General features: G+C 43.7%; 2 protein-coding genes across 2 annotated transcripts in view; one reads left to right on the top strand and one right to left on the bottom strand.

The window, feature by feature from the left end:
• The window catches only part of CANX (calnexin), a 60668-nt gene extending 38072 nt beyond the window's left edge, over positions 1–22596 (bottom strand). The window contains exon 1 of the mRNA XM_084636913.1: positions 22577–22596. The gene's annotated coding sequence lies outside the window, so the exon portion shown is untranslated. The remainder of the gene's footprint in view (positions 1–22576) is intronic.
• LOC311524497 (leukotriene C4 synthase-like) lies at positions 8985–18387 on the top strand. Its single transcript, XM_084635659.1, has 5 exons — positions 8985–9175; positions 13790–13889; positions 15214–15284; positions 15525–15606; positions 16257–18387. The coding sequence occupies exons 1-5, from the start codon at positions 9118–9120 to the stop codon at positions 16381–16383; spliced, it is 438 nt and encodes a 145-aa protein (XP_084491785.1). The 5' UTR covers positions 8985–9117; the 3' UTR covers positions 16384–18387.
• Positions 22597–27403: the final 4807 nt, after the last annotated feature.

Raw genomic sequence — 27403 nt, forward strand, 5'->3', positions numbered from 1 at the left:
AGCCATCATATGGTCTACACCCCTCTTTCACCCAGAAGCCTCAATGGAAATCACTTGGCTCATGCTTTCAGTATCCTACGCTAGTCCCATGGTCATACTCTCATTTGTAGGCTGTCACTTCTGCTCTATCAAAAAATAATATAAATACATTTAGGCTCAGTGCAATTTTATAGAAACTTCTAAACAGCTTTTAAAATGACCAAGTCTGCCTTTCCTCAGTATCCACCTCATCACCCAACCCAGTTCAGACCTGTTCATCTCACTGAACTGTTCTGCAGCAAGCAAGAGTTCTCTCTGAACTTGGTTGGTGCTCACATATTCCCCCTTTCCCTCCCCGGTTGCTGACTGTGACACTGGTGGGCTCTCCCTTGTATCTCTCATTGACATTCTTCTGGCTCAAACACAGGCCTAAACACATGGACTGCTTTGTCGTAGAGATAGATGCTGGTATATGGTCTTGTATGGGTTGCTTTCAGCACTCACTGTGGGAAGCTGAGCATCTTGGGTCCTTCAGGCATCTTGGATGAGTCCATGCTTGCTCCCATTTGATTCCCAATTCAAATCTTGTCTCAAAACTTAGCATCTTTCCATCAGTGGGTGGAGTAATTTTTAAGATGGTGAACCAGGCCCAAAATCCAGCCTCACGGGATGAAACCCTAAAGCAGGCCTTCCAGACTTAGAACACAATTGGGACTTCTGCAGATTCCCCTTCCTTCTGAAGCTGTAGGGTCTGTGCTGTACCCCTCAGGAGGTGCAGTACAGACAGCACACCGTGGGAGGGGTAGGAGAAAAATGTAGTTTTAAGCCAACATTGTGCCTCACAGTTTCTGGACTTCCTCTGGGGGCCCATGCAAACCTTGGCATATGTGGGCTGTTCTAATTTACAGCAGCCTTACCCAGCCACCTACGGGCTTCTCCGCAGCTCAGAACTACAAAAGCACACAGCAATGTGGCCGCTTGAAGCATGCCTCTACACTGGAGCTCTGAGGGGTGCAGTGTAACACCAAACAACCCTACACTGCCTCTGTGCTTGGGGAATTCCCCCGGGGTGTGCTCTGTCTCCTCTCTCTGTCCTGGATCTACATACAAAGGCAGCCGCAGAGGCCACAATCTGGCCCTCTGTTTACACCTGGCTCAGACCCACATTCTACAGCAGACATGAAATTCTCTGGATCTCATTACAAGCACTTACCTTCAAATCTCACCTTAAACCACCCCCTTCTACCTCACCTACCTTATAATGCTCACCTACTCCCTCTGTATAAGAATTTTTTTTCTGAATAGTCACCATAACACTTTATTGACTGCTGCAGCCTTATCTTATTTAAATCTGTAGTGCATTTTGGGAGTGCAGTTTCTGTGGGAGAAGCTGTCAAAGACAAAGTTAAATTCTTCAGCGAAGCACCAATGCAGGATGCTTCACTGTATTGAAAATAAAACAATAATAAAAAGCTGTTGCTTTTCATTTCCATATACAACATATCACTAAAAATTATGCAGATGCATTTTAACTATATTACTGGGTGTTTCTTCCTAGCCAGAAGTGCAGCTACCATTGTGTTATTTTTGATTTGCTCTCTCTGGTACCTGCTGAAAACGCAATAGGAAAATTGACAAAAACAAAGGGAAAGAAGATGTCCTCCTATGTGATGTCATAATGAAACTGGGCAAAACAAAGAAAGACATTTGGTTGCCTGTTTTTTTTTTAAGCAGACATTAACAGTCTAATTTAATATCCTCTGAATCAATAGAACACTTGTCATTTATTCACATTTGGCACGGTCCATTAAGGTCCATCATCCTTAATGGACTATGCCAAATGTGAATAAATATATATATAAATTTATATAATAAATATTAATATGTGAATAAATATATATAAATTTTAAACAGGATACAAAACTGCTTAAAGAAAAAGATTTCAGAAAACTTTCCAAGTGCTCCCTAAATGCCCCCCCATCTTTCTCTTTCCCCAAAACCCTGGCTTTTGATGTCATTTTTAAAAGATTGGATGAGTGTATTTTTCCATAATTTTTAAAGACTTTATTTTCCTCTGTCATTTCTGTTTCACCGGAGGTCTTCATCTTTGGTTAAGACAAACCAGAACATTAGCAGAGGGACGTTCCAGGTTTTACCTTTTTCATGCAAACTGCTCATACACTGCCTACTTTTCCACACAGAGGGTGCAACTCCAAGCAGAGGGTTGTAGCAGCTCCTTTAAAAGCTGTTCTGTTTCATAAAAATATATGGATTTTTTAAATTGACCATAACAAATCTCTAGAACCATGGACTCTATATCTGACCTCTTCAGTATGTCATGAATCAAGAAGTCACAGGGATACCTATTTAAATCATTTGGAGTCAACTAACTCAACTCATTCCTCAGACATGTTCTATGCTACACAAATGTTCTCTTTATGTAACATTCTTTAGCGTATGGATGGTTGCTAGCCAGGGCATACTTTGATGTCCTTTTCGAAAGGGAATAACTCCATGCCCCATCTGAAAGAGCAGTATGCTAGGACACCAACTCACCAAGCACTTGTGCTGAAGGATAGGCCCAGTTTTTAAATTGCTAAAAATAAAGGGCAAGATCATGTTCTTACCACAGAGCCCAGGCTAAGGGCAGCCTGGAGCCACACTGCCTCAGAGGAAGCATGAAAAGGCACTGTGCTTTCAGGAGTTCTCTGTGTGACGTTGCACGCCATAATGCTTTATAGAAATATGCTTATTAATATAAATATGACGTAATGGAAATATGTTTTATGCCACATATGCCATGTAACATATCTCTGCAAAGGTTAAGATCTACTGAATATATTCATCCTATTTGTATGCATGTATCATTTTTGTATTCAAAGTTATGAATATTGGCTGTGTACTTGTTGATTTTAAGTAGCCTCAGTGAAGCATTTGGTCAGCTTCTTGAGAAAAGACTGTTCTCAGTAAGTGACAAATCAAGAAACACGTAAGCTGACAATGGATCTTCATAGACACCAATCCACATCTGAGCTTTCCGGGGAAGTCCTGCAGAAAACTGAATCATGCATGGACATGTGACTTGCCCATGCGACTCCAAAACTTCATTTTTTATCTGAATCCTACACAGGAGAGAGAGGGGTTTCCACCCACAAGAGAGAAATTATATAACCCCCTGGAAAAACCCCTCCATTTTGTCTTCAGCTGGCTCAAGAGGTAGCTTCTCTGCCCCCAAAGGATACCTGAAAGAAACTGGAACAAAGGACAGTAACCACAGAAGTGTGAGTGATTGCTGGACCCAAACTAAAAGAAGCTTATTGGAACATCTCTGAGGGTGAGATTTCATCTGTAATCACTTTCTTACCGTATTAGGCTTAGACTTGCGTGTTTTATTTTATTTTGCTTGGTAATTCATTTTGTTATGTCTGTTATTACTTGGAACCACTTAAATCCTACTTTTTGTATTTAATAAAATCACTTTTTACTTATTAATTAACCCAGTGTATCTATTAATACCTGGGGAGGCAAACAGCTGTGCATATCTCTCTATCAGTGTTATAGAGGGCGAACAATTTATGAGTTTACTCTGTATAAACTTTATACAGGGTAAAACGGATTCATTTGGGGTTTGGATCCCATTAGGAGTTGGGTATCTGAGTGCGGGAGACAGGAGCACTTCTTAAGCTGTTTTCTGTTAAGCCTGCAGCTGGTGGGGCATGTGGTTCAGACCTGGGTCTGTGTTTGTAGCCAGGCTAGTGTGTCTGTCACAACCAAGCAGGGCACTGAAGTCCCAGGCTACCAGGGAAAACGGGCTGAAAGGTAGTCTCAGCACATCAGGTGGCAATTCCCAAGGGGGTTTCTGTGACCCAACCTGTCACACTCTGGTAATGCTGATGGGGATGGAGAGGGAATAATTTGTTACAATTCTTTCAAGAGTGCAGCAAACTTCTCACATTCACTGGGTAGTGAGTAGGGGATGGAGCCATAGCTCAACCTACTCCCTGCCCCATTTTTGGCAAGTTACTCTCTCCCTCCACTACCACACACAGCCAAGCCCAGAAGTAGTAGTGTCCACACACTCCTCCAGGAGAGAAGCAAGCCTCCCGATTGGTTGAGGAAAAGGGGGCAGGGGCTTTTGCTATCCTGAGAGAATAAAATCCTATGAAAACTTAGCCAGTAGAGCTGTAGCACTCTGGAGATAGGCTGCCTTTTCTTTGCCATACCTTTTCAAAACTCCTATATACATGTAAAACCCTCTTGATGGCACAACAACTTCGGCTTTTTTAAAAGCTTTGAATGGGGAACACTGTTTTTACTGTATGTCTCAAAGGATGCAGACAATCCTTCTTAACCTATAAGTAACTTCAACATTGTATTTTGACTTTTCAGCCATGTTATGTGCAGGCAGTGAGGGGTTCTATTCGTTTTGTTGTCTCATAAAATGCACAAAGTATGCTTTATTCCATAACCTTTTACTAGAGTTAAGTCTTCCCAGTTTTCCTGCAGAAAGACTTGTTAGGTGTTTTCTAGGGTTTTTTTTGGTAAAAGTTATAGATTTATTTAAAGAGGAACAATAATTTTGAGAACTCAGATGTCTTAATTAAACAAACACCTGCTTGAATTAAATGCACTTTAAGCATGAATATTATCTGTCTTTTTAATTTCGCATCAGTCCCCCCCCCTTCTAGTTTGTATAATGCTGCAAATCCTTACTCATGAATGGGATTAGAACAACACATGTACATTTTAACTAACAAGCCCCCTTTTTAAAATTTGTATTTATTATCTGAGGTATTCTCTAATAAGAAAAATTGTACAAAACTTGTTTTACATCTTAGTATATACACAACTATAAATTGGCCCAAGGAAGTTTCTAAAGTTGTGTTGATGAAACCGGCTATCGGTGACTTTCTTCAAGAGTTTATCATATTGATCACATATTGTGCGGTTGACGCTTTTCTACTCTTCATCTTTTGTCTTGTCAGTTGACAGTGTCGATTGAAATCTTTCATAATCTCATATTTAGGTCTTCATTTTGGGCCCATCAACCATATATAGAGAAAGCCTCCAAATTTCATTACATTCTCTCCTGTATTTACCACTCCTGTACAGTACCATAAATCTGTTTAATTTTAAGGTGAGTTAGGGCCCACTGGTAAAGAATTTTAACATAATTTTATTTCATTAATGTGTTTATTGAGGTGTGGGGGACCGTTGTTCCATATGTTCTCACATTTTTCAGTTTTGCTTGTCTATGCCCAGGTCAACTTTCCTTCTTTTCATAAACATAGGTTGTTTTCTCTAAATAACAGTTAGAGATGACTTTGTATAGAATGGACAGTAAGCCTTTCTGTTTCATGGATGTAGTAAGTAGTTTTTCAAATTCTTTCAACTTTCTGCCTTTTTGTAGGAGTGGGGTATGTCTCAATGGTAGGTACTGATATACTGCAATTTTGATGTATTTTGTGAGCTGTTGTATTTCATCAACTGATCTATATGGATTGTCTCTAAATAGGTTTCAGAGTAGCAGCCGTGTTAGTCTGTATTCGCAAAAAGAAAAGGAGGACTTGTGGCACCTTAGAGACTAACCAATTTATTTGAGCATGAGCTTTCGTGGTTAGTCTCTAAGGTGCCACAAGTACTCCTTTTCTTTTTGTCTCTAAATAGTTGCCCAAAGTTTCATATCCCTATAAATTCCTGACTGCAGAGGGAAGTAAAAAAACTAAACCAAACCAACAACAAAAAATCCCAATGTCACTGCCAGTCTGACCTGGAGGAAAAATTCCTTCCTGACCCTACATATGGTGTTCAGGCAGACCCTGAGCATGTGAGCAAGAACCAGCCAGCCAAGCACCTGAGAGACAGAGAATGCTTGGTACCACCTCAGAGCCCTGGCCGGCCCTGCCCAATGTCTCATCTCCAGTCGTGGCTGGCCCTGATGCTTTAGGAGAAGGAGATGAAAAACCCTCCAACAATACATTGGGGTGGAGGGGAAGGGAATTCCTTCCTGACCCCTGCTGGTGGCTGGCTGAAATCCTGAAGCATGAACTTTAGGAACATAAGAGATAAAGCAGAAGTAAGCCACAGAGCTGTTGAGCCCTGCCCTCTACCATCACAAGCAACCCTGTCATACAATTGAATTAATAAATTTGTCTAGCTCTCTTAAAACTAATTGTTTGCGTTCACAACTCCTGTTGGGAGGCTGTTCCAGAATCTCACCCCTCTGATGATAAGAAACCTTCTAATTTCCAGCCTGAATTTGTTCATGGCCAATTTATATCCATTTGTTCTTGTACCAACATTGTCCTTTAGCTTAGATATCAGGGAGGGTGACGAGCTATTTTACTTCCTGAGGGGTTTATAGAGAGAAATCATATCTCCTTTCAGCCTTCTTTTTGCTAGACTAAACAAGCCAAGCTTTTCCAGTCTCCTCTCATAAGTCCTTCATTCCCTGATCATCCTTGTAGCTCTTCTCTGCACCTGTTCCAGTTTAAATTTATCTTTCTTGAACATGGGTGACCAGAACTGTACACAATATTCCAAATGAGGTCTTATCAGTGGTTTGTACAATGGCATTAATACTTCTCCTTCTACTGGAAATGTCTCGCCTACTACATCCTAGGACCACATTTGCCTTTTTCACAGCCACATCACATTGGTGGCTTGTAGTCATCCTGTGATCAACCTACACACCCAGGTCTCTCTCCTCCTTTATCTTTTCCAAGGGATGACCCCCAGTTTGTAGCAGAAATTCTTATTAGACCCTATATGCATGACCTTTGTACTATTGAATTGTACAGTGAGAACTGAAAAAGAATAAAATGCTAAAGTTTATCTGCAAAGGGAAGAAAGGGGTAATGCCCATTTTGAGAATAAAGGTGGCCTGAAGAATTTTGTCTACTCAGAAATGTATTGATTTTGCTTTTGTTTAATATTAAAATCTCAGACCCTGTTTTTGCTGGATGACTGGACAATTGGAGGGATTATGACAGTGGTTCTCAAACTAGGGTCGCCACTTGTTCAGGGAAAGCCCCAGCAGGCCAGGCCAGTTTGTTTACCTGCCGCGTCTGCAGGTTCGGCCGATCACGGCTCCCACGGGCTGTGGTTCTCCACTCCAGGTCAATGGGGGTGCAGGAAGGGCGGCCAGCACATCCCTCAGCCCACACTGCTTCCCGCAGCCCCCATTGGCCTGGAGCGGCGAACCGCGGCCAGTGGGAGCCGTGATCAGCCGAACCTGCGGATGCGGCAGGTAAACAAACCAGCCCAGCGCGCCAGGGGCTTTCCCTCGACAAGTGGTGGCCCTAGTTTGAGAACCACTGGATTATGATGTCACATGATATTGAGAGGAGAAAGGTTTTTTAATTCAGATTCTTTAAAACTCTTCAGACCTGATTCTCTTCTCATTTACACTGAATTTATGCTCGTAGAACTCCACTGATTGCAGTGCATATTGTCATGATTTACACCAAAGCAAGTGAGAGAAGAACCAGGGCTCTACAATTTTTGGTATTTGTTTTTTATTTCCTGTTGTTAGTAGGCTCCAATGTGATCAACACTTGGGAGAAAAATTCTTGTTAAAGATTAAAAGACTCCAACCCCTTGGACTGAGGTCTGAGAAAACGCCTACCCCTTCTTGTATCCTCAAGAAAAGCCAGAGATTAGAAGACAATAATACTTCTAAATTAAAAAAAAACAAAAACAAGCAAGGACATTCCTCTGGTATTCTTTATCCATCATAAAGCAGCAAAAAAGGGCACCAGCTTATTTGTTTCCTTTGCAGTTCTATCATTAAAAATATATGTATTAGAAAAGGAGAAGCCTGTTAATGTCACTTGACCTTTTGTTTAATTCCTGTCAGCTAGGATGGGTTGGCCTTGTTTTCTTCCATAGTCATATTTAATGACCATTTTATCTTATTCCTCTCTCCTTTCTGTGTTTGGATTAAAGGGAAACTACTCAGCAATAACACAGAGGAAGGAAACAAAGGGCTGAATTCAGCTCTTACATATGCTAATTTTACATTAGTGGGAGAATATTCATTTCAGTGGAGCTGCTCCTGATTTACACAGGTGGAAATTACAGAAAGTATCAGTGGGTTTTTTGCTGTGTCCCAATGCATCCTGCAACCTTCACTCAAGCAGAACTCCCATTGATGGCAATGTGAGCTTTGCCAAAAGTGTAAAACCTGTGGGTGAGAATTCCAAAGCCGACTGGAGGATTTAGGTGCATGACTGACTCCCATTTGTTTCACTGGGAATTGTGTGTCTAAAGCTCCTCAGTGGCTTTGAAAAATCTCAGCCTGCAAGTTTTAACAGAATGACAGAAATGTAGGGCTGGAAGGGACCTCAAGAAGTCATTTAGTCCACATACGTCCTGCACTGAGGCAGGACCAAAGTAAAGTATTACCCTGCAGAATAGATTCTGTTTGTCTTTGAACTTCCCCCACCTTCCAATGCCACCATTATGGCAGAATCATCACATGGGTATTTTATTTATTAATTATTATTATGCTGGTGTCACAGCCATTGGGAAGTTCTTGTTTTGACAGTTATTTTTGAGGATGAGTAATCTGAAATTAATTAGTATAGTGAAAATACACTGGCAGTGCTGGGTCACTATTGTCCAATAAGCTGAAAGATACATGCACATAACATCCCACGGAGAGCGGCGTTTTCATCTGTGATACCAGTCAGAAAAGCATCTTTTGGCCACCCCTGGGTGTATGTGTGAACGTGGTCAGGATTTTTAGTTTTAATCAGACACTTTCTAGTCAGCTGATTGTTGGCTGATAGTGCTTATCTTCTGCTCCCAGCTGCTGGTCCACACGTTTCCCCCATTTCCCTACCATACATTCTCAAAAGGAAGAGAGTGGGAATGGAAATTTCTGACCTGGTTAAAGACTCCTATCACATCCTGTTGCTTCACTTTTTTTTTGTGTGTGTGTGTGTGTGTGTCAGTCAAAAGGAAAGGCAGCAACGTCCAGTTGATAGCATCAATCTCTGGAGCTTGCAAGGTCACTAGGAGCCAACCCTTCCTGCTTTCTATAACACATACTGCCCTCCCGATCAGAGGAGAGTGAAATTAACCAGCAGACCATTCTAGCACAAAACGGACACTCCATAATCTGGAAGAGACAACATGCTGGATCAGATTCACTTGCTGGCTGCTGTGACGGTCCTGGGAGTCCTGGAGCAAGGTATAGTGATTGAACATGCGTTCCCCACAATTGGATTAGCCAGTTTACATCATTGCTGCGCTCCTTTTATTTGCATTAATTAATAACTCCTGTGATGGGGTGTCTACCCCACACAAGGCCTGAAGGGGTAAATTAGGAGAATTAACTTTAGGCTACACCTGGAGGAAAAGCAGGGCATGCTAGGTCCTAATTGCTGGTGAAGTCCAGGTGCGGGAGGAGCTGGGCAGGATCTATAGAGAGGAAGTTGGTAGGCTGAGGGGGTAGGAAGATCTGCAGTTATACTCCCTGATGCAAGGGGGAAAGAGCAGGAAGCGGTAGTGATGCTGTAGGAAGCAGGCCAAGGAAGGAGCAGTAAGGGCTGGAAGAGTACAAACTGAGAGCTACTGGACTGAGGGTCCCTGAACTGAAACCTATTGTAGATAGGGTTGCCAACTTTCTAATCGCACAAAACAGAACACCCCTGTCCCCTACACTCACTCCATCACTTGCTCTCCTCCACCCTCACTCACTTCCACTGGGCTGGGGCATGGGGTTAGGGTACAGGAGGGGGGTGACAGCTCTGGCTGGGGGTGCAGGCTCTGGGGTGTAAGAGGGAGCTGGAGATGAGGGCTGGAGATGAGGGGTTTGGGGTGTAAGAGGGAGCTCAGGGCTAGGGCAGGGGGTTGGGGTGTGGAAGGGGGTGCAGGCTCCGGGAAGGAGTTTGGATGTGGGAGGAGGCTCAGGGCTGGGGCCGAGGGGTTTGGAGTACGGGCACGGGCTCAGGGCAGGGGCTTGGGGTGAGAGGGGGGTACAGGCTCTGTCTGGGGATGTGGGCTCTGGGGTGAGGCTGAGGATGAAAGGTTTGGGGTGCAGGAGGAAGCTTAGGGTTGGGGTACGGGGTTGGGGCCTGCCTTAGCCCTGCTGCACTGACAATTGGACTTTTAACGGCCTGGTCAGCAGTGCTGACCGGAGCCACCAGGGTCCCTTTTCGACCAGGCATTCTGGTAAAAAAAACAGATGCCTGGCAACCCTAGGTGTAAAGGATGGGCCTAGGTTCCCCTACGTGTCACTGCTGGAGTGACAGTGACACACTAGGGATAGCCCATTTGGTGGTGGTTGGAAGCAGACTTTGATGATACTCTGGAAGCGGGGAGAACTTTAATGTGACTTAGCCAGAGGGCTAAGCCATGAAGAGGAAATTGCTGCAGTTCCTGGCTGAATAACTACAGGAAGGGGCATCAGACTAATTCCAGCTAATTCCTCAGATGAGCCACAAGGCTTGTGGCTCATCTGAGGAATTAGCTGGAATTAGTCTAATGGAATGAGCCAAGTGGTGAGTAGAGAAAACCCTGTCACAGTCCTGCTTTGTATATTAAATTTCTGCCATTGTTCCTGTAGGTCTTCAGATGCTGAATGAGTATTTGGGCTGGTTTTCTAAATGCATTACCAGAAGGGCTGTCAGTGATGCCAGAGTAATAGGGTGGGGGAGTCTGAGGGAAGGACATCTTTCTCAGGGCTGGTGTAAACCTAAAACTTAAGTCAACCTAGCTACGTTGCTTGGGTCTGTGAAAAATTTTGTGGCCTGTGGCGACGTAGTTAGGTTGACCTGCTCCCTGCTCCAGATGCAGCTATGTCGATGGAAGAATTCCCCCGTTGAAGTAGTTACTGTTTCTCAGAGAGGTGGATTACCTGCATCAACGGAAAAAACCCTTCCATCAGCACAGGAAATGTCGAGACAGCGTAGCTGTAGTACTTGTAGTGCAAATATACCCAGTCTCTCACTTGGGCATTTCTTGATACATCTCACTTTACAAATGTAGAAAGCTCCCCAGGAAACAGAAGAATCTCTCCATTTTACAAATAGGCTAATTTTTTCCTGCAGGGTCCATGGACTTCAAACAAAAGGGTCCATGGACAGTGCAAACAAAAAGAAAACCAAACAATGTCACAACTGCAGAAGAGTAGAGTGACCAGAAGCAATGGAGAAAAACCTTTCGGCAGACAGGAAGCAAGGGGTTCTGGTAGGAAGGGAATCTCTCTAGATCTGGTTCCGCACTACATGGTAAAAAACCGAGTGGCTGGAAAGGTTTTCAGGAATCCATGTGCATGGTTTTCTGGCAGGTCTGACCGGGCGCTTGCAAACAGTACGTAGGATTATCTGCTGCCATTGGCCATTTTTACATGCTTTCTAATGACCCTAGGCTTTCAATGGCTCCTACATAGGATACACACACACACATATACACATTACTTCTTCCTAAAGCCAGCTCCCTGGACCCAGGGGGCATGAGAGTCACGAGTGTGTGTGGTTGCTGTGGTGTGACTCAGGAGGTAAAAGGTAATAGTGTGTTCCATCAGATGCCTCAGTAGTAGGAAATCTGGGACTTCAAAATCTGGTACTATGATGCAAATGAGAGAGATATGTTTGTGTCTTCTCTTTCCTTTGAAAATAACAGGCCTGGTCTATATAATCACTCTTTGGTCTGTGTATAAGTAGACTGTAATGAGTCCCCTTTGTGAACATAGTTGACTTGCTGGTGGCCAGGCTGATTGTCTAAGAGTAACTGGATTCTACAGTGGTGTTTTTGCAGTGTGGTTGGGGCCACTTATCCATGCCTGCATAGTCGGGTTTGCTTCCTTCACTAATGAAGGGAAGGGCTTGGCTGTCCCTCAGTGCTTTCAGAACTTCTGGTTGTATGAACAGTCCAGACTTTGTAAAGGTAGCTGTTGTAGTGGCTACCCACTGATTCCTAAGACTGCCTCAAATTCAGGTGACCTTTTCTAGGCAGTATCTCACAGTGCAAGGTATTTGGGTTAGAGACAAGAGATGAGACTGAGTCACGCTGGTTCTTTCTGGTTACATAGGTAGCTGTGCTGACATAGCTGGCATAGGGGGTGAGTCCTGGGAGAATCTGATTTCATATTGAGTCTTGACACATAGTGCTAAGCACTTTGTATCCTCCCACACAGAGGTGTGGGAGGAAGGTGGAATGTTGTACCCAATTATGGAGACATAGGTGCTCCTATGTGTGCTGCAGAAGAACAGAGCAAAGACAGGTTTCAGAGTAGCAGCCGTGTTAGTCTGTATTCGCAAAAAGAAAAGGAGGACTTGTGGCACCTTAGAGACTAACCAATTTATTAGAGCATAAGCTTTCGTGAGCTACAGCTCACTTCCTCAGGAAGTGAGCTGTAGCTCACGAAAGCTTATGCTCTAATAAATTGGTTAGTCTCTAAGGTGCCACAAGTCCTCCTTTTCTTAGAGCAAAGACAGTCTCACTTACTCCAGAAAATGGATTAACTTACTCCCAGAAAAATCACACTATAGCCTTGGTCTCAAAGTCTGAGCATCGTCTATGTCCACCTCATTGTGAACCATCCATTACCATGTTGTAGACATAGATGTGCATCATGATGGTAATCAACCATATTAGAACCAGGTGACAAACATGGCAAAAAGTTATAGCCAAGACCAGAAAGTCCACAGGAAATTATGCCCCTTCAGACCTCACAATGGACAAGTCTGATTGGCGGACCTGCCCCTAAAAATGTTGGTCCATTGATCATTCTAAATAAAAAATCTAATATAGAAACAAAGAGGGTGTTGTCTAGAGGCAGAGTGGGATAATCAGAAAGATGTGGAGGAAACTTGGCTGGTGGTGTATTACAGGTCTGAAACTGGAGAAAGGGGAAGTTTGGACACAAGAACCGCCTTCCTAAGAGTGATTAGGCAAAGGAACAGCCACCAAGAGCATGCTGAAGTAGTCCACGGGACATTACTATATGGGTTTGGACTTTACTGTCTAGGAAATACCTTCCAGATTTGTCATTGATATGTTGCCAAATTTCCAGTATGTAGCTCACCAAAAAATTGGGCCTGATTCTTATTTACACTAAGAGCAATTTATACCATGTTTATCATGGAAAGGGGTCTTGTAAGCCCACTTTAAAGGTTACAATCAGATTAGAAGGCCCGTTTTCCAGAACCAGAGATGTGCAGGGATGCTTTAATGTAAATGAGAATCAGATTTCTTCATTCTTTGGTCTGTGAAACACCTGTTCAAGAGGTGCATGTGTTGCAGAAAGGAAGGATGAGGGATTAGGAAATTGATTTGTCTTCCATTTAAAAATATTTTTCTCATCCTCAGAACTAAGATGGGAGAGGTAAGTGGTAACTGACACTATATCAAGTGCACAGGCTGGAAATATTTGTATCATGTTCCTGAAATTAGACCAATATGTGGCTAGTGTAATGTAAGTCTGTCCTGTGAAATCTGGATGATGTGTGTGGAGCTTTGTCAGAGCTGGAGATATCCTCTCTCTGGAAACCCTTGAAAATCTCTCACTAGTGGAGAAATCTGGTCCCTTCCAAAGGCATCACTTTTTTTTCTTCAGAAATATTTGTCTGAGTCCTGGGTATAACTCTTTTATGGTAGAGCTAATGTAACAATAGCAGTATAAGGTGTGGGGGGAAACGACTCCATTGCGTGCAGGGACGTTACACCAACCTTTTCTTTCATGTGGTGGTGGAATGTTAACAAGCCCTTGTAGCACAACACTGAGCTCCATCATCTATGACAGTCTCCTGGTCTCCATGAAGGCTGCCGAGATCATGCTTTCTTGTTTCTTTCTTTGCAGCTTACTTCTCCCTCCAGGTGATCTATGCCAGGCGGGCGTACGGGATCTCTCCTCCAAAAGTCTCAGGGCCACCTGATTTTGAGAGGGTCTTTCGAGCACAGTAAGACGTTGTTGTTTTTTGTTATGACCTGCTTCATGGGGCCATAGTAGCCTCCTATCTCATCTTTGCTGACAGAGTTTGATCAGACAGTTTGCTCACAAGACTTCTCCCAGGACTGCAGGTGGTTACAGTATTGGGAGGCCAGAGAGAGGGAGCTGTAGGGGCTATATGGCTGACAGAATGGCAATGACTAATCATGCTGCCCATCTCCCTGCTCTGTCAATCAGCCTGCTGTCTTGGTGGAAGGCTTGCCGCATTTTAAACAGAGGGGACTGATTATTGCTATACATCCTTCCTACTCTGGCTGGTTCAGTTTGGCACTGATGCCAAGGTTTCATCTCAGGGAGGACCCCACAATGCCAGACTCACTTGCATTTATTAGTGTCGGTGTTAGGACTGCTTAGAAGTTAGCCACTATGGTTCAGTTTAAGACTTTCACTTATACATCTTTCGGCTATAGATGACAGAAACCAGCCTTGGGCACAGCACACAGAATGGAGTAGGGAGGATGATGGGGATCCAGATCTAGATCTCTGATGCCAGACTGGTTTTACACCAACCCTGACAGAGTTTAGAATAGCCTAATTGTAGCGCTAAACTCCATCAGCTGGTAACAGCTCCCAAGGAGATCCGTCAACTGGGAATAGCCAGAGTACAGTGCCCCTGACATAGCCCCTGTGTCAGGTATTGTAGTGGGGAGGGAGAATGGCATAGGAGGCTCTATGCTCACCGGGGTAATCCCTAGTTAAGGAGACGTGGCCAGTTTCCATCTCCTCTGCATCACCAGAGCAGGGGTGTAGGATCTGATCCGAAACATGGGAAAACCCTACTGGGATCATTTATTCCACTTCCCTGACAGTGCAGGAGATAGTCCTCAGATCTGTAATCTCAGACTAGATCATTCGTGAAGATGGCTGCAATGGCGAACAGAGCACACAACCATTGCTACCAACTTGGAACCAAACTGCCAAGGAAAATATAAGGGAAGGTGAGGAGAAGGATGCATGTATCAGAAATCTCAGGCACCAGGCTCACCACTGCCCAGGGTGCTGGGTGAGTGAAAAGCACTCTGAAAACTTATGGGAAGAAATCACAGTAATTGAGTATTATGGCCCAGATTCTGCTCTGAGTTACTCCATAGAACCCTATTAGCTGGGTTTAGATAAGAGATTTATTCTTAAGACGGCGGCAGGAAAGGAATGGGTGCAAGCCACTGAGCACTGCTTTACAGAGAAGTAGTCTATGGAAAAGCAGAAGCCTGGAGCCACTGGAAAGCCCCAGAGAGATGCAGCATGCTGACCTTATTCTTCCTCTTTTCCTCCAGGGTGAATTGCTCTGAGTATTTCTCCATTTTCTTGGCTGTTCTCTGGCAGGCTGGCCTCTTCTTCCATCAAGGTGAGTTGGTTAAATGGGGGGCGTGGGGGAAGCTGGATCTGTTTAGCTCTGTGCCGGCCCGGTGGGCAGAGTCAACAGGACTTGCTTCCTCAGCTCTCTGGCAAGATTGCACCCGCAAAAGAGAGGGAACAGTCAGGATCTTCCCTAGAGGCTTTAGCCTTAGAGGGACAGGCTGGTCAAAAAGTTCCAAAAAGCCTTTGGTGTCAGCTACTGTAATTTGTCTCCTCCTCTCGATTGCAGGTCTGACTGCTGCCTTGGGCCTGCTTTATCTCTATTCCCGCTACCACTATTTTGTGGGGTATAAGGAGTCCTCCTTGGGAAGGTAATGGAGCCCTGCTGTGGTGGGGCGTGGACTTCTTCTTTTGGGGTCTTGGGCATGGGATTTAAAGCACTTGGGGTGTGGAAGAGTTTGGTTTCTGAGACTGCTGTCCTGCTGCCTATTCAGGATGCAGCAGGATCCCTACCTCTGTTAGAAAGATCAGCATGAGTCAGAACTGTCAAGAGTTCTCTTCCCTGGAATATAAAAATACAGTTAGGGAATTAGAGCCCACAGATATTTATAGGGGCCTCTTTAACATCAGGATGTCATGGCAGGTGTTTGATGAGTACTGTGTTAAATATTATAGGGAGCCAGAAGCCATTAATATGGGCTTGGCTATAGGATTAGGGCTAAGTGTACAGAAGAGACATAAGGAGAGTTTTCTGCTTCCTGGGGTTCTGAGCTTCCCCTGATCACATGCGGTATTTGTGTGTGTGCATGCATGCACCTGGGGCAAGCTAGCACGAGGGGAAGGAACTTGGTACAGATGGGAGAGTTCTAACCTCACCCTCCCTTCTAGGGGGCATAGGGAGGTGTGAATGGGAGTCTGATGGGTTTCACTATATTCTCTCCCCACTTCTCTCTCTCGGGGTATATTATTCCCCTTATGAGAGGCCAATGCTTCTAAGTCTGCGCACTCTGTCTCCCTCCAGGTTAGCCCCAATGTATTTCAGCACTGGAGTTCTCTGGATTCTTATTGGACTCGCAGCAGTTGGGATCTTGCATTTCTCGCTCTCTCACTATGTGGGGATGAATGTCCTTCTGTTCATTAGCTTGTGAAAGGAGCTCCTTGGACAGCACCATCTCTTCCTGGCCCCTCTGAATGTGTCCCCTTCATTAGGTCCACATAATCGGTCTCCTGCATGCCTCCTATAGGTGTTAACTGAATGGCTGTGCATAGTACTGCCCTCTAGTGGTGTAATGTCAGACACACTCAGTGTCTACATTCTAAGCACTTCCCTCTCCTGACCAAGAGCCCAGTCCTGCTCCTATTGAAATCAATGGAAGTTTGTGACTAACGTCCATGGCAGTTGACCCCAGGTGGCAAGGGAATGGAGCTGTTTTGTGTCCCTGTTTGTGGCAGCTAATGGTCATGGCTGCATTCTGCATCTATGGGTGTGTCTACATTTTGAGCGGGGGATGTGATTCCCAACTTGAGGAGACATACCATACAAGCTCTGACTGACCTAGTGCACTAAAATGTAGCCAGGGTGGTGCAAGCAGCAGGAGGGACTAGCTATCCTGAGTGTGTGTCCTTCAGAGACCCATAGCTATGTCCTCAGGATGGCTGGCTTCTCTCACTGCTCACACTACTAGTGGCAGCTACTCTCTAGTTCTAGGGCGCTGGCTTGATCAGAGCTACCACAGGTATGTCTCATGGAGCTGGGAATCACACCCCAGCTCCAGGGTGAAAACACTCTATGTGAGTAGCTGAGGACGGTAATGGCTGCAACCCCAGATGGCTACTATGTGCCTACAGTCTCACAAATCAGGCACAGTGCTCTTCTGTTTTGGGTCTAGTTCACCAAATCCACTGCTATTTTGGAAGCTGTTTGGGATCCTTTTTCATTGTGGAGTGTTTCTCCAGAGGTGGCTCAGTCTTGAGGACTTTGAGATACAAAGTCCCAATGTCTAGTACCTGCTCTCCAAATAACTCTCCAGGATTTGGGGCAAATTGTTTATTCTCCTCGGGCGTATTTTCTCATAAACAAAATGGGGCTATTGCCTAAAATGTACTTACTTTCCACTTGTGCTGTGAAGCTTCATTATTTAATATTTGTGCAATGCTTTAAAAACATAAAGCGCTGGTTAAGTGCTACTTGTTACTCACTACCTAAAAACTCATTAATTCAGAGTGAAGGGTAACTGGCTGGCCGTGCCTGTACCCTTCCTGAGCGTTGAGTAAACCTATATTTAAACTCTGAAAACCAGTCCATAGAGAGCTGTGGTACACACCAGCCCCACCCTACAACCTTAACTCTGCCCACTGAAGCTGGCAAGAGTCACTGGAGATATACTGTAAGCACTGTTCCCTCTAAGCTGTGCGTGTGTGCGTGCACACACAGATCCTAAACCCTGCACACACAGCAAAACAACGCATGCACAATAATTTGCACAGAAGAAATTTTTTGCGCACACGGCCTGTCAAAAATTAGAGGGAACATTGACTGTAAGTAGGCTTCAGCCAGAGCAGTTCTATAATAAGTAGATGTGAGGAATGATAGAGGAATGTGGCATTTCATGTAGTATGGTGTCCTACAGAAGTGTTTTCACTCATTCATTCAGAGGCACTCCCCAGCTACCCTTCACTGCGTTAGGGACAGCTGTAATGACTGGTGCAAGGAGTACATTGCAGCAGAGTGATACAGTGCTGGGGTGTCTGGGGCACCACTCAGAGAGGGCAAACTTAAATTTGTGGGGCAGGGGCTGGTATGTACCATAACTCTGTATTCCCTGGTTTTCAGAGGTGCACTCAATGCCTGGAATGGTGGGCGGCACTGTCGGTCATCCTTAACTCCATGTGAATAAATTTCCCCCTTTTTGAAGAAGTGGTGGTAGTAGTAGGGGGCATGGCGAGGGAGCGCTGGAGGGATGGTACATGAGGAGGCTTCTTGGGATCACCCCACTGCCCCTCAGCTACCAGCTCTATCCTCCTTCACACCTTTTTTTCCAAGGAACTGGAGCACTTAGAAAGGAGACAGTGACAAGTGTAAACCTTTGTGTTGTCATTTGGATGAACGATTATAAATAGTTAAAAGAAAAGGAGTACTTGTGGCACCTTAGAGACTAACCAATTTATTTGAGCATAAGCTTTCGTGAGCTACAGCTCACTTCATCGGATGCATCCTGTGGAAACTGCAGAAGACATTATATATACAGAGACCATGAAACAATACCTCCTCCCACACCACTCTCCTGCTGGTAATAGTTTATCTAAAGTGATCACTCTCCTTACAATGTGTATGATAATCAAGGTGGGCCATTTTCAGCATAAATCCAAGTTTAACCAGAACGTCTGAGGGGCGGCCGGGGTGAGAAACAAGGGGAAAAAACAAGGGGAAATAGGCTACCTTGCATAATGACTTAGCCACTCCCAGTCTCTATTTAAGCTTAAATTAATAGTATCCAATTTGCAAATGAATTCCAATTCAGCAGTTTCTCACTGGAGTCTGGATTTGAAGTTTTTTTGTTTTAAGATAGCGACCTTCATGTCTGTAATTGCGTGACCAGAGAGACTGAAGTGTTCTCCGACTGGTTTATGAATGTTATAATTCTTGACATCTGATTTGTGTCCATTTATTCTTTTACGTAGAGACTGTCCAGTTTGACCAATGTACATGGCAGAGGGGCATTGCTGGCACATGATGGCATATATCACATTGGTGGATGTGCAGGTGAATGAGCCTCTGATAGTGTGGCTGATGTTATTAGGCCCTGTGATGGTGTCCCCTGAATAGATATGTGGGCACAGTTGGCAACGGACTTTGTTGCAAGGATAGGTTCCTGGGTTAGTGGTTCTGTTGTGTGGTATGTGGTTGTTGGTGAGTATTTGCTTCAGGTTGGGGGGCTGTCTGTAGGCAAGGACTGGGCTGTCTCCCAAGATTTGTGAGAGTGTTGGGTCATCCTTCAGGATAGGTTATAGATCCTTAATAATGCGTTGGAGGGGTTTTAGTTGGGGGCTGAAGGTGATGGCTAGTGGCGTTCTGTTATTTTCTTTGTTAGGCCTGTCCTGTAGTAGGTGACTTCTGGGAACTTTTTGTTGTGCTGGAAATGGTCCACCTTGATTTGTGCTGGAAATGGTCCACCTTGATTATCATACACATTGTAAAGAGAGTGGTCACTTTGGATGGGCTATTACCAGCAGGAGAGTGGTGTGGGAGGAGGTATTGTTTCATGGTCTCTGTGTATATAATGTCTTTTGCAGTTTCCACAGTATGCATCCAATGAAGTGAGCTGTAGCTCACGAAAGCTTATGCTCAAATAAATTGGTTAGTCTCTAAGGTGCCACAAGTACTCCTTTTCTTTTTGCGAATACAGACTAACACGGCTGTTACTCTGAAACCTATAAATAGTTAAATATGCTGCTTGTGTATTTTTCAGGATAAACATAAGTTGCTGTTTTATGTGGGTGCCAGGTGGGTTCAATGGCCACAGTATGTCACCATGAGCCACCCACATACTCCAACATCTGGCTTGCGACAGAGCCCCAATCTTGCTGCATGTGCACAAATTACTTACTCTGGCTCTTACATTGTTCTTGTAGCCATGTCAGTCCATGGTTATTAGAGACACAAGGTGATTAAGGTGATATCTTTTATTGGACCAGCTTCTGTTGGTGAGAGACACCAGATATTACCTCAGCCACCTTGTTACTCTGGCTCATCCACTTGGCTTGAACCACACTGTAGATCCAACTTCTCTACCCTGAATAACTTCTTAAAATATTGCTTCCCCAAAGGAGCAGTGGGTGCCAGATGCAAGCTGAGATCAGCTTCAGGAGGGTGATCTGAGCTGGCATATGTTTGGGGAAGATCAGAGCCATAGGTGAGCCCGAGTTGTAGGCAAAAAATATTAAATCCAGAGAGATCTGGTGACTGCATTCCTGAATGTCTCTTTAAACAAAAGCTCACTGTTGTAATGCTGTTTTGTTTGATTTATACATGGCAAGGATTTGTAAATCTATTAATCCTTCCTTACTAAATAAATAATATAGAAAGTGTGTTTGTGTCTATGTGTGTATATATATAAAAACTATAAAATTTTGATGTCCCATGATTTAAGTAAGGTTTTACATCAGGAAACCTTTGTCCTAACAATCTAAACTTTGTACCATTAACCCGATCCTGGACCTTGGTGAAGCACAGCAAGTTTCCAGGCGACTCAAAGTAAGCGTGTGGATTTTAGAGCACTTCGAAAAATTGGCTGTCAAAAAGTAAACTAAGCTCAACCTCACCTCCAGTGCTGCTGCCGCCCCCCCACTATAATAACCAGTACAGTACATTCTTACTCCTCCGTGGAGGCTGTCGCTTGAATGTTTTTCAGCTAGGCATTTACTGTTTAATTTCTTGAGAGCCATGTTCTCTCCCAGGACCACACCTGAGAAAAGCCATTCAAGGACCACAAGGAGAATGCCTTTCTTTTTCCTGGAAAATGCCTTCGCTCACAGATTAAAAAAAGCTTTGTGCGCTCATGAGAAAAATCTACATTGAACACTTCAGGTGGTGATCGGCATATTTATGGCTGTGAAATGGTGTGTTCAGAGCTTTAATAGAACACCATCTCCTTGTACATATCAGGAGACCAAAGGTAAGTTTACAAATATCCCTCTAGAGGGACAATAACCCCATCAGTTAATAACCCCTGTCCCCGGGTGGGAAGGTCTGTAAATCAGACTGAGTAACACTATAGCAATTATGTTGTGTTTATTTCAAACATTACCATGCAACCATATGTATGTAAACCAGCCTCAATAAAAATACAGGAGGAGAAAAATGGTCCAGCCTGGACTGGACCAGGCTGAAGTTGATGGTGGGATGGAAATTGTTGAAATAAATAAAATAAAATAATAAATAAATAATAAAAATAATAAAATAATAAAATAAAATAATTTGTGGTGCATTCTTCAAGTCCACCTGCAGCACACAGAATAAAAAAACGTGACTGGCTGTTTGGTCTTGGGCAAAACACATGACATCTCTGCCTTCCTTTTTCTACCTGAGAACAGGGCTACTTTTTATCTCCCAGAGGAGGGGTTTTGTGAGGCTTTATAAATTACAGCCTGATTGCCAGAAGCACTGAGCACTTGCAGCTGTTGACTTCATCTGGAGTTCTGGAGGCTCAGCCCCTCTAAAAGTGAATCCCAAAGGATCAGATTTTGGAGAGCTCAGCACTCATACTTGTGGCCAGATTTTCAAAAGAATTCCGCATCCAGTGTGCTGAGCTCTTTTGAAAACCAGACCCTGAATCTCAGTACTGTAGCTTTAAAAAACAAAAGCACTATATATGTGTTAATATTATTTGTTACAAGGGGGACTCCACCTCATTTCCACAGTGCAAAAAGCCATTAACATAGCATGCTACCAAATAATAAATCTTACCTAAAACACCCACCAAACCACTTTCCTGACTGTGTAACATGCAACACCAAAGATTATGAAAATCAAAAGGGTTTTTTTAAATGACTCATTTCAAAATTTTTATAGTCCCTGCTTTCTTGTATTTCACTCAGTTTGAACGGTAAAACTGACTCACTTTAGTGAGATATGGTGTGTGAGGTGATATCTTTTACTGGACCCACTTTTACTGGTGAGAGAGAAGAGCTCTGTGAGGCTTGAAAGCTGTCTCTCTCTCTCATATCCATGGACCAACATGGTGAAAACAACACTGCATACAACAATGGAAGATGATAAATCACTTTCACTTCCTGGCTTTCATGCGCCTCCTTGCAGTGTCTGGGGTAGCAAACACTTGCAGAACAAGGTTCAAATGCAAACAAAAACAGCTGCACAGTGACCTGGCACAATATCCCCATCCTGAGGGAGATCAATGGGTGGTACAGCAATATAAACAGCAAGATAGTTTTCTTCTAACAGTTTTTATAAAAATCTTAAACAAGATGGACCTTGACGTTAACACTGACAGTGTCTTTTTAACATAAGTGGTGAACAGACATTTCACAACATCTGTCACATGGCGAGATGTTTCTTAATTCTTTATACCAACAAACTACATAATATTTTAAACTTTATCCCACCCACCCACATTGTAACCAAAATAACCTACCAGTTCTACAGTTAAAACAAAATAGCCAATTCCAGACTGCCACTGCAGCTCCCCCTTCTTTGTTCACAGCATTGCTGCCTGATTTAAATTCAAGGTGCAGTGCTTACCACTCCTCCAGAGGCCAGTTCCATCTTTCACATAATCAGCCAGTTTTACAACCCAGCCATTTCAGTCTGCAGATGCTACCTACCTTGAGCCTTCCTGCTTGTCTGTCTCCTGGTTTGTCAGACACAGCTGCAGAATGACTCAGCAAAAAGAAGTTAATGACTCAGCAATAGGAAGGGACTACAGCAAGCTTTCTTCTTCTCCTCTCTCGCCTTTGGAGGAGCATAAGAATCTGAGGGGCTTTGGCACCAAGTACCGAGTGTCTCTGAATCCCATGGAAACACCTTCTAACCCATTCTCCCTTTAAAGGTGCTGTGACTCGGAATTTGTGTCTTACTGTCCTGTGTATTAAGTACTCTGTGCAAAACGAAAGCTCCTCCCCCTAACACGGCTACCACTCTGAAACCTGTCATTCAGTGATGTTTCATCCCACTGCTGCTTAATGATCTTTAATCAAACCATAGGACTCAGCATGAGACTGAGACACAATCTAAAAGCATGACAGGCACCATGCCAATAGATGTAAAAGAACAATCAAAGCAACACAGTCTCCCTGCTATCATGCGACCAATATGTGTTTTAGTGCCATTCACAAGCTACTGCAGTGGCTCCTGCCCCATTCATTTCAGGAGCAACAGCCCACATCCTCAAAGGTATTTAGGCATCTATCTGGGCCTTTCTGCCTGTCCGAGCACCTCTCAGTCTTTAATATACTGATCCCATTTTACACATGGGGAACTGAGGCACAGAGGGTCAGATCCTCAAAAGTATCTAGACACCTAATTCCCCTGAGACCAATGGGAGTTAGGTGCCTAAATATCTTTGAGGATTTGGGCCAGAGAGAAAAAGGCCTTATCTACTCAAAGAAGTTGTACTGTATTGGTAAAGTTGAAGCAATACAACCCATGCATGTGTTCACATAGTTATAGCACTAGAAAGATGCTTTATACCAGTATAATTGCATACACACTCAGGGTTTTTCACGTAAAACTATTTCAGTAACCAAAATAGTTATACCAGTAAAATCAGCCTGTAGTAATCAGGTCCAAGTGACTTGCCCGCAGTCCCATAGGAAATCTGTCGCAAAGCAGGGAATTCAAGCTAGCTCTCACATGTCCCAAGTTAACATTCTCCCCACTTCACCATCCTTCCACAGTTTAAAATGGTTTTAACAGCATGCATCCTATCTCTTTCCTGCTTCCCTAAGCTCGTCTATTGCCAGTCTTCCCTTTGTCCCTTCTCGTGATGCCTTCAAATTTGGTGGGGCAAGAGTTTTCTCCCCTGCAGTTCCTGACACAAGTTAGCTGGAAGATAATTTTCTTGTATCTCTTTGCCTCACTGAGTTCTTTTACTTGAAAATAGAGAGGCCGTAAAGCCTAGTGGTTAGAGCATGGAACTGGGTTACAGTCAGCAACTCCTGAATTCTGATCTTGGTTCTGCCACTGACTTGAAGTATGACTGTGGCCAAGTTACTTAATGGCTTACAGTTTCCCCATCTGTAAAGCAAGATCATGACTTATTTGTTAACACACATAGGCGAAAGCTTATGCTCAAATAAATTTGTTAGTCTCTAAGATGCCACAAGTCCTCCTTTTCTTTTTACACATAGGTGTGAGGATTTTCTAGTTTGTAAAGTATTTTGAAGATCTACTTGTTCTGTGTTGCCAACTTGCAATTTTATTGCAAGTCTTGCAAGAGCTGATGTTTGTTAAAGCCCCAGCTCCTAGAGTCAGGTGATTATGGGAGAATTACAGCTTTCATTTAAAAAAAAAATGTCTACCTCACATGGATGTGAAGAAAGCTTGAAAATGTGACCCTTTAAAAGCTCAAAAGTCAGAAGCCAAATAAAAAGAACCCAACATTAATTATTTTTAAAATCTCCTAATTTTAAGACAATCTAATTTTTTTTTAAAACCTGACATTTTTGAGCCCTTGAGATTGGCAATAAGAATCATTATGCTTTTCCTCCTTAACTACAACTCTTAGCCTATGACTACTCTACCATTTATGTCAGTATAACTTATCAACAGAGAATGTCAGAGAAACAACTCTGACATTATAATCAAAGGGGCTGACAAAGGAGGTGCTATAGTCATAATGAACAGGTCGGATTATGAACAGGAGGCTGCCAGACCACTATCCTCTGATCCCACTGAGGAGTACAAAAGAAACTACACCATCTGCTCAAGAAACTCCCTGCTATAGCACAGGAACAAATCTACATGGACACACCCCCAGAGCCCCGACCAGGGGTATTCCATCTGCTACCCAAGCTCCATAAACCTGGAAACCCTGGATGACCCATCATCTCAGGCATCAGCACTCTTACAGCAGGATTATCTGACTATTTGGACTCTCTCCTCAGACCCTATGCTACCAGCACTCCTAGCTATCTTCGAGACACCACTGACTTCCTGAGGAAACTACAATGTATTGGTGATCTTCCTGAAAACACCATCCTGGCCACCATGGATGTAGAAGCTCTTTACACCAATATTCCACATGAAGATGGACTACAAGCTGTCAGGAACAGTATCCCTGATGAGGTCACGGCACACCTGGTGGCTGAGCTTTGTGACTTTGTCCTCACCCACAACCATTTCAGATTTGGGGGATAACTTATACCTTCAAGTCAGCATCACGGCTGTGGGTACCCGCATGGCCCCACAATATGCCAACATTTTTATGGCTAACTTAGAACAACGCTTCCTCAGCTCTTGTCCCCTAGCGCCCCTCCTCTACTTGTGCTACATTGATGATATCTTCATCATCTGGACCCACGGGAAGGAGGCCCTTTGAAGAATTCCACCTGGATTTCAACAATTTCCACCCCACCATCAACCTCAGCCTGGACCAGTCCACACAAGAGATTCACTTCCTGGACACTACAGTGCAAATAAGTGATGTTCACATAAACACCACCCTATACCAGAAACCTACTGACCACTATACTTACCTACATGCCCCAGTTTCCATCCAGGACATATCACATGATCCATTGTCTACAGTCAAGCCCTAAGATACAACCGAATTTGCTCCAATCCCTCAGACAGAAACAAACACCTACAAGATCTTTATCAAGCATTCTTAAAACAACAATGCCACCTAGGGAAGTGAGGAAACAGATTGACAGAGCAAGACGGGTACCCAGAAGTCACCTACTGCAGGACAGACCCAACAAAGGAAATAACAGAACACCACTGGCCATCACATACAGTCCCCAGCTAAAACCTCTCCAGCACATCATCAATGATCTACAAAAAAACCTTCAGAAACAGACTTCAAAGAGAAAATGCAGAACTAAAAGTAATTTGCAAATTAACACCATTAATTTGGGCTTGAATAGGGATTGGGAGTGGCTGGCTTACTACAAAAGCAACTTTCCCTCTCTTGGAATTGACACCTCCTCATCAATTATTGGGAGTGGGCTACATCCACCCTGATTGAATTGGCCCTGTCACCACTGGTTCTCCACTTGTGAGGTAACTCCCTTCTTTTCATGTGTCAGTATAATAAGGCCTGCATCTGTAATTTTCACTCTATGCATCTGAAGAAGTGGGTTTTATACTCAAGCTCAAATAAATCTGTTAGTCTTTAAGGTGCCACTGGACTCCTTGTAGTATAACTTATGTCATTCAGGGGTGTGTAAGTAAGCCACCCCCCTGAGTGACATAAGTTACACCAACCTCAGTGCTGGTGTATATAGTGCTATGTCAGTGGGAGAGTTTCTACTGCTGACATAGCTACCGCCACTCATTGCAGGTGGATTAATTAAATTGACAGGAAAACTCTCTCCCATCGGCTTAGAGTGTCTACACTAGATATCTTACAGCGGCTCAGCTGCATTGGGACAGCTGCACCACTGTAAATCTCTAGCGTAGCCATGGTTTAAATGTCTGTTCTCCTCAGCTGTTGGTCTTATCACTGACTGAATGCTTCAATATTATTTAATCTACAATATCTTTTCAGAGCTGTTTTCAGTCACTTATGCCATAAACTGCTGGCTTGTAAATTTTAATAGCTAGGTACAGCATTACGGGACACTCACTATATCAAATAAAATTTTATATCTTCCATTGTTCTTTGCAATGTAGCCCTGTTGGTCCCAGGATATTAGAGAGACAAGGTGGGTGAAGTAGTATATTTTATTGAACCAACTTCTGTTGGTGAAAGAGACAAGCTATCAAACTACTCAGGTGGAGCTGGCAACTACAAGGGCTGGGTTCAATATCTAGGGGTTCCTCTTAACAATACAAAACAGAACCAGATTGAGTCCCCACCAAGTAATCTGGAAAAATTAACACAACCTTGGGTGCCATTAAGAGGCCAGACTTCCCCACTCACAAGCACTGAATCTACATATAACAAAATAAAACTTCTATTACAAGGGAAAGGGAAACCAGCATTCATCTGCGAAAACACAACCATGATTCGAAAGCATGTATCCATAAGCAAACACCCATCCTGCAATATGTTGGGTGGTGTTCTTTACTCAGTTTCCCACCTTGTGGTGTGAAAGTCTGACAAAGGAATATCCCTTTAACATGCCACTCCCCATGCCCTCTGCTTCACCCCACTCACAGTTGGTTATTCTTGGTCAGCGAAGACCCAGAGTTCAGAAGTGCATTCACCTGGGTTCACCTCCCATCCCTAAAAGGGACAAAACCTGAAGAAGAGTGCGGTGTAGCTCAAAAGTTTGTCCAATAAAAGATATTACCTCACCCATCCTGTCTCTCTGATATCAAATAAAGTTGTTTTATAATAGGTTTCAGAGTAGCAGCCGTGTTAGTCTGTATTCGCAAAAAAAAAAAGGAGTACTTGTGGCACCTTAGAGACTAACCAATTTATTTGAGCATAAGCTTTCGTGAGCTACAGCTCCCGTCATCGGATGCACTGATGAAGTGAACTGTAG

This window comes from Lepidochelys olivacea, assembly GCF_965140295.1.
Source record: "Lepidochelys olivacea isolate rLepOli2 genome assembly, chromosome: 8".
Lineage (NCBI taxonomy): Eukaryota > Metazoa > Chordata > Testudines > Cheloniidae > Lepidochelys > Lepidochelys olivacea.